The sequence below is a fragment of the Pinus tabuliformis genome, chromosome 2_2 (assembly GCF_031772625.1).
Source record: "Pinus tabuliformis cultivar Carrire ecotype Pingquan chromosome 2_2, CPIR1, whole genome shotgun sequence".
NCBI lineage: Eukaryota > Viridiplantae > Streptophyta > Pinopsida > Pinales > Pinaceae > Pinus > Pinus tabuliformis.
Window position 1 is genome coordinate 1,173,968,301 of NC_142300.1, and position 11,609 is coordinate 1,173,979,909.

General features: G+C 34.5%; 1 protein-coding gene across 3 annotated transcripts; it reads left to right on the plus strand.

Moving 5' to 3' along the window:
- The first annotated feature begins 2,212 nt into the window (after positions 1–2,212).
- Positions 2,213–4,692, plus strand: LOC149197644 (3-oxo-Delta(4,5)-steroid 5-beta-reductase-like). Of its 3 annotated transcripts, none has more exons than XM_089405908.1 (3): positions 2,213–2,350; positions 2,510–2,563; positions 3,384–4,692. In XM_089405908.1, the coding sequence occupies exons 2-3, from the start codon at positions 2,543–2,545 to the stop codon at positions 4,536–4,538; spliced, it is 1,176 nt and encodes a 391-aa protein (XP_089262034.1). In that variant the 5' UTR covers positions 2,213–2,350; positions 2,510–2,542; the 3' UTR covers positions 4,539–4,692. The 3 variants fall into 3 exon arrangements, with proteins under 3 accessions (XP_089262034.1, XP_089262036.1, XP_089262035.1); XM_089405910.1 differs by having other exon boundaries at positions 2,224–2,350; positions 2,527–2,563; XM_089405909.1 differs by having other exon boundaries at positions 2,232–2,350; positions 2,458–2,563.
- The last annotated feature ends 6,917 nt before the right edge of the window (positions 4,693–11,609 follow it).

Consider the following 11,609-nt stretch of genomic DNA (forward strand, 5'->3'; position numbering starts at 1 on the left):
TTAGCGAATGCCATGTCATGTCCCAACAAGACCTTGCCATGTGTCTTTATTTGATTGGAAGGTTAAACATTGCGCTATTTCTCTTTGATCTCGTTGTTGATATGTTGGAAACACTAGTGATTGACCTTGAACTTGCATGTCGTTTAGCAATATTAAATAGTGTACTATTTCTTGAAACCATGGTTGTTGATATGTTGCGTTGATGGTGGATCCACTCCAAACGTGCACAATATTTAACATATTAATATTTTGGGTTTGACCCTATAGCTTAGCATTTCAATTTTTGCTCCAAACTAATACTGATTTTCAACACGCCATAACTTCTCATCTCAGAGTAGTTTTTTTTTAGCAAAACATACCATTAGAAAGTATCAATGAGAACTACGAAACCATGCTATTTGTAAGAACATTTATTATCTTAGCTTCATCAAAGACCTAAATAACTTCAAGCACCAATGTTCTCATGTAATGAGACCTAGCGAAATATCAAGTTGTCATCTTGCTTTACAAAGAGTCCTACAACTTCATTGACCATCATGAATTGTGCTGCTACTATTGTCCACACATCTCCTTTGATATCTTGTTGTCATCAATGGAAACACTATGTGCAACACTTTTAGTCCTCATTCTCAAGGTACTTGATTTTATTGTTTTTATGGTCAACAACCTCTTGGTGGAGTAAATCCTTACCATGTTGGGTATTTATGTCGTAGGCAAGTATGTGGTCATTCTTTGGATGAATTACCTTGGACTTTGTTCTCTACCTCTTCAAGATCAGATTGCTAGATAGTGACTAATCACTGTTATACTCTTTGTACCCAATATATTGGCACACATGTCCATGTTAAAACATTACATCCATACAAATGGACATTTTTTTCTTTGAGTTAATATTCAATGTATTGGTAGGTGTTCATGTTAAAACATTAAATCCATACAAATGGAGATGGAAATTAGATTTAGTAATCAACAAGGCCGCATAGCTAGCATTCCCTGCAGCTTAGTTTAATAAAATATTTTAATACCATGTCATGTTGTATGTTCTCCAAACAATAATAAAATTGTAAAATGAGTTTTTTAGTTTTTTTTTTTTTGAAGGTGGAAAATCCTATCAAACTCAGCTGTCAAACCAACAGTGAGGACAACCATCTCTGGCTGCTATCCACGAATGTCGGTTTGATGCATCACTGTTATCAAGGAAAACCACGCCACCTGTAATAACCCGCTGGTGGTCCGTACGGGAGCAGGCTATCACTCGTGCCAGATGCCTCTGGGTCTTGGGCCATTAGCCTGTTTCTTTACGTCCGAGGAAGACGAGCTCTTAGCCAAGCATAAGCAGTTTTACGGCATACTCCAGGCCGGTAAAATGAGTTATATGAATATTCGTTTAATTTTTTTTTATTAATATTTCTAATATAATTAAATTAAACACTTTTTGGGTAGATAAAGGTTATATATATATAATTGACATGAAAGAGAATGATAACAAGTTAATAATTATTTATTTAATATTAAAGATGACAATTTTTTTATATAATGCTCATATTATAGTACACATGTCATGTATAGATTGATATAATAGAGTTGTACAAATTGTACACCTGTTATTTTTATATATTTTTTCAAATTATTTTTTTGTAACTTAAAAAATAAAACCCATAAAAATTGTCTATTCAATACTTTACACCAATGAGAAAATGCAATTTTTGAATTTAATTACAAACCATTTGTGTTTATGGGACATAGTAATTAATATATAATGTTATTTTTCAAATTATTTATATTTATTGTACATAGTAATTAATAATATAGTACACAAAAGTCAATTATTGTCATCATTACACAATAAAAGGGAAGACATTTCAATCAATAGTATTTAAGATAAATAAAAATAAATTTTATTTAAAAATAATAAATTTATTTTTAATCCAAAAAAATTAATAACAACTCAATGAAAAAATTGAGTACTTCATATCCTAAGAGTCACAAGTATAACCAATAAAGTGGAGTGCAGTTAATAAGTTAATTGCAGATGAAAATTAGACTTGGTAATCAATTTATGAACCTAACATGTAGAGCATCTCGAACAAAATATGTGGGTGTCAACACTGAAAACAAAACGAGGAATCTAGACGAGTGTCCGTAGCATCTAGACTTGGCAACTAAGTCGTCCCTAACGCGTAGAAATGCTTATAAATCCTCGTCACTGGTCTACAAATAAGTGAAGATCCCTAACGCAGTATTTGTTGCAGAAAAGTGAAGATCCCTAACGCAGTATTTGTTGCAGAAATCCAACAGGAATCTCTGCGCAGCTGCCTTCATTTCTGAACCACAACGCTAATTTCTTCTGGTAATCGTATCTCATTATGCTCATTGTGATAACGTGGAAATTTCAGAATGGTTCACTGTTTTACATTGATTGGTTCAGAATCCACTAACATGACCTATAGATGCCAGATTTAATGAAGGAACGTATTATGGAACTTCGCTTTGATGTCTGATTTCGCAGATTGGTGTTTGGCTTAGTGTGTAGCGTGTAACAATGAGCTGGTATTCCAGGCAGGCAGGTTCACCTGGCCATCTCTCGTGTTAACCTATATCTATTTCACTTTATTTCAGCCTTGCCTTATCTGCGAAATGTATATTTTTGTTTTTCTTAAATAAGAATTATCATAATTAGGTTGGAATTTGATATAGATTCATCATTGTTATTCATCATTGTTATTAAAGGAAAATCACATTATTATGGTGGTTCTAAGAGGCAAGCTTTCACCCCGCTAAATATTTTTAGGATTTTAGATCTTAACCTAGGGCTTTTAACCAAACAAACACAGTTTGAAAGTTTGAAAGCATGTTAGTTCATTTTGTTAAAAACTAATATTTTATTTTGCAATTTCTCTATTAATAAATATTAAATTTGTTTTTTTTTTTTTTTTTTTTAATTTAGCCATTTGTGTGATGGTAAGTTAATTAATTAATTTATTTTTTAACGAGATCTCAATCACCACCCAATACTAATATTGTTCGATTTTACTTTTGTGAAAAAAAAATAGTGATTGGGATCTCGTTTAACTGCAGAGGGTAGTGATTGAAATTTAATTTTAAGTGTACTAGGATGTATTTAAAATGGACATTACCCTAAGGTTTACCATGAAAATGTATATGTTTTGTTTATCCTTTTCTCCCGAGTCCACACAAATGGCACATTTATTAAATAGTAGAATTTGGAAAAGGTGTCTTGAGCTTCAGAGTTTGCACACATGAGCTTAGCAACTTTCGGTGTTTAGGTGGGCTACTTTGCTGCATTGGGGATTGCACTGTTGCTTCATTATATTGTATGGCTGCACTTGCATTTTTGGTAACTCTTACCTATTTCAATGCAGAGAAAATTTGAAACCAAAGGTGAATGTTCTGAAGAGAAATTGGGGAAACAACCACGAGTGGCACTGGTTATAGGGGTAACAGGAATCGTGGGCAATAGCTTGGCAGAAATCTTGCCTTTGCCTGACACTCCCGGTGGACCTTGGAAAATTTATGGAGTTGCTAGGAGGCCGAAGCCAGATTGGTCGCTAGATACTCCAGTTGAATACATTCAATGTGATGTTTTGGAGAGAGAACTCACTTTGGAAAAGATTTCACCATTGAAGGATGTCACCCATCTTTTCTGGGTTGTTTGGGTGAGCAGGAAAACAGAGGAGCAGAATTGTGAGGACAATGGAAGAATGTTAAGTAATGTGTTAGATGCACTCCTGCCCAATGCAGAAAATTTTCAGCACATTTGTCTTCAGACTGGGGCAAAAAGCTACTTGGGTCCATCTGATGCAGTGGCCAGGAATCGCAATTTTCAGCAGCACGAGCCACCTTATCATGAAGAGCTTCCTAGGTTACCTGTGCCCAATTTTTATTACACTCTGGAGGATATTGTTTTTGAGGCTGCCAAAAAGAAAGAGGGATTAACATGGTCCATTCACCGCCCCACAATCATATTTGGCTTTTCTCCTTGGAGCTTAATGAATGCTGTATGCACACTCTGTGTTTATGCTGCCATTTGCAAACATGAGGGGCTGCCCTTCAAATTCCCAGGCAACACAATTGCATGGGAACAGCTTATGGATATATCTGATGCAGATTTGATTGCAGAGCAAGAAATTTGGGCTGCAACAGACCCTTATGCCAAGAACCAGGCTTTTAATTGTACTAATGGAGATGTGTTTAAATGGAAACGCCTTTGGGGAATCATAGCAAAAAAATTTGGTCTAGAGCCATCACCATACGAGGGTGAAGGCTTTAGACTGGTTGAGGTTATGAAAGACAAAGGTCCAGTCTGGGATGCAATTGTCAGAGAAAATAATCTCCACCCAACAAAGATGGGAGAAGTGGGAAACTGGTGGTTTGCAGATGCTATATTAAATCGTCGCCGGGAAATGGTACATAGCATGAATAAGAGTAAAGAGTATGGTTTCTTTGGGTTTCGAAATACAGAAACTTCTCTGGCACATTGGATCGACAAAATGAAGGCATCTCATTTTGTTCCTTAAGCTTGATCCATATCTATGTCTCCAATTAAAACCTAGTAGAGGAGCTACTTTACCAGTTCATTTAGAGTTTGGTTTTGTGATTCAGGATGCTTATGCTATATTCTGAATGTTCATTTAAGGCATAGTTCTAGTGGGATGTGTATAATTTGTGAAATTAGGGTTTTGAAAATTTGCTTGATGTTTGATGATGTGTGATTTTGCAATGGACTCAAATAAAGAGCTGGTGGAAATAGTTCTTTGACTTTCAACAAAAGCTGAGTTTCTTCCCTGTTTATGATCTAATGTAGACATTCATAATACTTCTCTGCAACTTTAATAATGTTGTTTTCTCTGAAAAAACTTAATAATGTTGTAGATCACATCCAGATGAATATGTAAACATAAATTGCGTCAAACGCAGCGATTGTGTTGCTTTGAAATATCAACTCAGCCTACTGTTCAAGATATCAACTCAGCCTAGATCATTCTCGGTCTCTTTGTATTACATTTCTTAAGAGTACCAGATGCAATAGTCATAATTGGTAAAATGATCTACTCAGAGATTTGCGGTCCATATTGCAAATGGCTTTCGCTTTTAAATGGGAAATGTTTCCGCAAACTTAGTTTTCGTTATTCACTTTTACCGTAGTTTAACTAGTAGGAGGAAGTGTCCGGGAAGATATGGAAATTCCAGTTATATTGAGAGAAAATCTGGCAAGGAATTTTGTAAATCCAAGTTATAGTTGTTAAACTTCAAAATTTTAAGTGTCCTAAACGTTTTTTATTGGGCTGATCCATTTCCACCATAAAAACAAGATTCAAACACTACCTTTACAAAAAAATTTGAATTTTTTGCTCAATTTCCGACCACTCAAGTGACGGTCTCCTCCGCCTCGATAGACGACTCCTTCACTTTTAAGCTATAACTTTTCACTTTTAAATGGGCAATGATATCTGAGGTTTAAAGTTAAAATTGCCTTTCACTTTTATGTGGGTAGTGTTTCCTAAAACATAGTTTTCGCTTTTCATTTTTAAATCGGTAATGATTTCTGACGTTTAGACTTCAAAAAATTGGGAGAGGTGTAATGTGGGAGGCCAATGTGGAGGGTAAAACATGGGTGGGATGCCAATGTGGAGGGTAAAACATGGGTGGGATGCCAATGTGGAGGGTAAAACAGAGGTGGGATGCCAATGTGAAGGGTAAAACATAATTTTTTTGGGGTAGGGTTCTAGAAATATTTAGGCTGACTTTACACCATTTTTATTATAATATTTTGTAATTGAATAGATATTTTTTTCATAAGTATGTGAATTGGTAATGCAGTATGGAAAGAAGAAATTGCTTAGATCTATTTTAGATCTGAATTTAAAGAGCACTGAGATGATTAAGCCTGAATTAATATGGAGCATATATTTTTAAGTATTATAAGTTTATGTTATTTGGAGCATATATTTTTAAGTATTATATGTTTATGTTATTTACTCTAGAGTTCGAGTTTTTTAAGGAGTTGGATCTATTAATACATTAAAAACACATATAGTAAAAAAAAATTAAACAAAAAGTCCAAGGACCATGTTGGTAGTAAATTTTAGTTGAGATGGAGTAGATATTTGTAACTACCATAAGTTTATCCTATTTACTCTAGACTTCTAGTGCCCTAGAGTTTTTCATGAAGGATTCATTAATACATTAAAAAATTTATATAGTAAAAAAAAAAACCATTTTAAACAAAAAAAAAACTAAAATTCTATTGATTTTAGCCAAATTGACCATTTCATCCATTACTACTAATTAATAAAAATAATTAAATTTGAAAAAAAATTATATTTTTCATCTCAATTTTATAATTTATAATTTTTTAAATTTAAGTACAACACATCTCTACATTACTCAATAAGTCACACATCATTTCTTGAAAATCAAATGCCAAACGTACTCAATAAGTGGGATAGCTGCAAAACAACATAGTCATTGTCTCCTTTGGTAGTTATGATATTTGTTGTTCATGTCAATCTAAGGCTTGAAATTTACTTTAAATCATGTTATCACCATCATGAAAGTATAATATAATTCAAGAATATAATATAATTTGGAAATAAAAATATAAGACAATATTTTGAGATACAAAATATAAGAAAACAACTTAGCCCCAATGGTTAACTCAATTGGTGGAGTTCTCATTGCTAAAGCACCTTGCCAAATGAGAGATCACGAGGCCAATTCTCCTCGACGCCCTCATTTTAGGCTTTTCTTTCCTAATACACCTATGGGATGTGATCCCTTCTTTTATCTCCCCAATTAATCATATTGAAATATATATTATTTTAGTTTTAAATTTACATATTTTCAAATGAAATGTTTATTACATTTGAGGATATTCTGAAAATCTACAAAGTTCAGGCTAAGGGGTTGTGATGTCCCTGATTTATAGTGTCATTCAATGTCCATCACAATATTGTATAACAACAATTTTGGTTTTGGTTGCAACTCCACTTATTTACTCTTTGTATCTTAAAAACAAATTAAATGGAAAACCCACAATTTTGGTCTTCCTGATAGTCTTTAAATGTTTTGAAGGAATCTTTTTGATTGGGGTTTTCAGGGGTATTTCTGGTCGCATACATTTTCTTAATATATATGCCCCTTAATGGGATAGACATGCTTTCTGGGACATATTAGATGCATGTGGGATTCTTAAGATTGGTTCGATGATCATTGTTGGGGATCTTAATGGCACTCTTTCAGGCAAGGAGTGTTAGGGCTCGAAATATCAGGTTGATCCATTAGGAAGTTACCTACGGGCCTCTTCATTGGTAATAATCTGTTGGATGTTCACCCTTTTCCCCTGGCTCTGACATGGGTGAATGGCAGATCAAGTTCATATCATATTGGGAAGAGGTTGGATAAATTTTTTATTCATGAGAATTTATTTGAGACTTTGGGGAATGTGAGATCATGGGTTTTGCATGAAAATATTTTTTATCACTCGCCAATCCTGCTTCAATGGCATGGGGGATTAAGGTGGAAGGGGCTCCCTTTTAAATTCAAAAGAATTTGGCTTGAGGATGAAGACTTTAAAAAGTTGGTTAGGGGGTCCTGGACTTCCTTGGAAACTCTAATTGATGATTCAACAATGAGACTTATTTCAGTCAAATTAAAAAGATTAAAGAGTAAGGTTCAAATTTGGGAGAGATTTAAAATGCATAAAATGAAGGAGGATTGAGTGAGGATTGAGGCAGATATGGCATGCTTGGCAGTTAAAGTGGACCCTCGAGCCCTGTCTCCTCTACATCTTTTGCGCATGCAAGAGTTGAAAAGCGAGAAAAGGCATATTCTAAACATTCAGGAGGCAACTTGGCATCTCAAAAGTCAGACACTTTGGATTAAGGGGATCTAAATACAGGTTTCTTATAACAGTATGCCTCTTAGTGGAGGAAAGGGAATTCTATTTGGGAGATAGAATATGCTTGATGTGACAGGGTCTATAATACCACGGAGATTCAGAGGGAGGTGGTTCTCTATTTCGAGAGCTTATTCGTTGTTCATTCAGGCATGCACATTCACGATCAACTATGGGGGTTAGAGGCCTTCCCAGACACGTTCTTTGTAGAACTAAATGATGAAGTGGGAAGGCCTGCTTCCATTGAAGAGGTCTCTGTGGTACTTAAATCTTTTGCGAAGGATAGATGTCCTAGTCCTCATGGCTAGACAGTTGAACTATTATTGTACTTTTTTGATGTCATGGGATTGGATATTTTGAATATGGTAGAGGAATCTCGTATCTCATGTAGGATCTCTAGGGAAATCAACTCCACTTTTATAACTCTCATCTTGAAATCTTCCCACTCGACTTATTTCTCAGTTTTTTTCCCTATCTCCCTTCGCAACATTTCTTATAAGTTGATTTCTAAGATCATTCTCTGCCAGTTAATTGTAGCCATTTTAGCTCATATCTCTGTCGAGCAGTTCGGTTTTCTCCCCAACCTAAAAATTCATGATGTGGTTCCCATTTTAGAGGAATGTATGCACTCGATTCATACAAGGAAAAATATACTTTTCTTATGAAATTGGATCTCCATAAATCCTATGATTGTGTCGATTGGACTTTCCTAATATTGACTCTTATAAAGATAGGGATTTATGTGCTAAATATATAATGGGTTATGGCTTGTGTGACATCTACAAACTTTGTTGTTTTGATAAATGGTTCCCCTTCAAATTTCTTTTGGGCTGGTAGAGGACTCTATCAAGGTTTTTCTTTATCCCCCTTACTATTCATTCTAGTTATGGATGGTCTAAGATTGAAAATTAGGGAGGTGCGCAAGCATGGGGTTTTCTGTGGGGTTCAGGTAACCCGTAGAGTTGTAATCACACATTTATCTTTTGTTGATGATGTTTTAACCTTTGGGCAGGTATCCTGGGCAAGGTGGAATGTATTACACTATATTCTTTTTAGATCTCGTGTTGCTTCTGGATTATGTACCAATGGTAAAAAGTATGTTTTGGTACATTTTTTTGGAGATGTGGAGGAAATCGACAAAATTGCCAAACTTTTTGGGGTTGCATGGTCTAGAATTTGGAAGATGGTCTTTCATATCTGGGTTTCAGATTGAAACCAAACAATTACAAAATTTTAGATTGGCATTGGTTATTGGAGAAATTGTAGAAGAGATTATCTTTATGGTCATATCATTGGCTATTCTTGGGGGGCAGATATACACTTATCCAATCTATTCTGCAACAAATTTTGGTGTATTGGATGCATCTTTTCTTGCTCGATTCAAAAATAATTCTTTGGATTAAAGTTATTTTGTCATATTTTCTATGGTTTGGTGCTAGGTGGGACCATAAATTTCATCTAGTTGGCTTGGACACCATTTTGATTGGCAAGGAGTATGGTGGATGGGGTTTGTTGGACCTAAAAATTTTTGGGTGGGCACTTTTAACCAAAGTCTGTGGAGAGCTTTTTCTAGCAAATGTTTTTGGTAACATATTATATCTCGCAAATATTTGAAACACAAGACATTATTTTGGCAGGCATGAGCAAAATTTCAATTCATAATGAGTTGTAGAGAGGTTGCGTTACACATCATACTAGGCTATAGAGGCTATAGAATGAGCATATCATCTCAATCAATATTAAAGGGAAAAATTAATTTATAAAACAAAAATGGGTATTAATATAATAAACAATATATGAAGAAACACAAATGGGGTTCCATAGATTATATAAAAATAAAAAATACAAGAAAAAGAATATCCAATGCATTAAAATGAGGCATGCTACACTCTATATCCTTTGCAATATACACTATAAATTTATGTTAGATACATCACCATTATAAACTAAAATGTGTGAATTTTTTCCATGTAAAGGTCATGTTGGATGAAGTCTACAAGTATTGGCTATGGGCTATCCTAGATCCCTATTATGGATTTGTCATACACTATCCTTTTAGTTCCCATTCTCAAGGTGCTTTGTTTTATTGTCTGTATGGCCTAACTATTGGTGGTATAACTCCCTACCATGTTGGGCATTTATGTCCTGGGTAGGTATGTGGGCATTCTTTGAATATATCTACTTGGACACATGACTTAGGGGAACCCTTAGTTAATTATGTTATTTCTATGTAAAGGTGATCACATTATGTAAGGGTGGAAACACCCATATTTAGCACACCTATTTTTATTCCTCACATGGACCATGTTATCTTATGTATGCACACCTTTGGCCTTGGTTATTTTACATCATCATTTTTACATGGAAATATCACAATTCATGATGCATTTGCACTCCTTGAGGCACCTTCATATTTTCCAAGGAAAGGAAAGATGTCTATTGGACTCTCCAAGGAAAGTTGTGTCATCTCCAAGTCAAAGAATTCAAAATGCCTTCCTCAAAGTTTCATTTGAAGCCTTATTTCTTCTCTAAAGGAGCATTTACTTCACTTATGACAATTGTGAGGGTAAATTTGATGATGTGGCATGTACTTAAAGTGACGTGGAGATGAAAACATGGATAGAAATGATCTATCAAGATTGAATGACCAAGGTCAAGTATGAAAGCCTATAAATCAAGGTTTAGTTCATTAAAGAAAGTAGGAAGAAACCTAAAATATGAAGTCATCCACCTTCAAGATAGTTGATGGGGGTCAAAAGGTTAATTCGAAGAGGATGTTGAGTAAGAAAGGGAGATGTTCATCCTCCTAAGGAATATAAAAGTTATTTCAAGTCACTTCAAGTCAATTTCAAGGGAAATTGAACTTCTCAAGCAATTTGGCTTTCCTCTATGTTTGCATCACTTTTTTTGTTGGGGTTTTTATGAGCCATTTACGAACTTGGAGAGTCATTCACATTATTCATGGAAGTTCCTTGAAATATTTTGGATTCAAATTTGTTGCTTTCTTTTTAGTTTGCACCTTCAACTAGAACTTGTAAGTGTGGCAATCCTTGTCTTGGCTATTCTACTTCTATTGCATCACCTAGTTCAAATGCATGTGGAGAAATTTGATTCCTATGTGTTCCCTTATCTAGATCATTTTGTGCTTTATCTTCAAAGGATTTAACTTCACTTGAAATATTTTTTTTGCTTTGTGACATAATTAGACAATTTGTAAGCCTTGGATTCTTCACTATAGCAAAAAAATACACATTTTTCACTTATGTCATCTAATTTTCTCCTCATTTCTTTTGGAACATTTGCATAGTCTACACAACCAAAGACTCTCAAGTTTGATGCACTTGTATTCACACAACTCCGGGCTTCAAAAGGAACTCTATCTTTGACATTTTTGGTTGGTGTTCAAAATATAAAATGAACATGCTACTGCTTTTGCCCAATACTCATTTTAAAAATTATGTGCCTTCAACATGCTTCTTGCCATATTCATGATGATTTGATTTTTTTTTTCTTTCTGCTACTCCATTTTTCTATGGAGTGTACCTTGTTGTAAATTAACTCTTAATACCTTGATCTCTGCAATACATTGCAAACTCTTTGGAATCATATTAACATCCTCCATCGTATTTCAATACTTTAATTTGCTTGCCACTTTGCTTCTCTGCCATGGCTTCGAATTGCTTGAATTTTT

Excerpts from the sequence above, each read along its gene's own strand:
- LOC149197644 (XM_089405908.1), top strand. The coding sequence starts at position 2,543 with ATGAGCTGGTATTCCAGGCAG. Across the intron at positions 2,564-3,383 it reads TGAGCTGGTATTCCAGGCAG|AGAAAATTTGAAACCAAAGG; the intron begins GCAGGTTCACCT and ends ATTTCAATGCAG.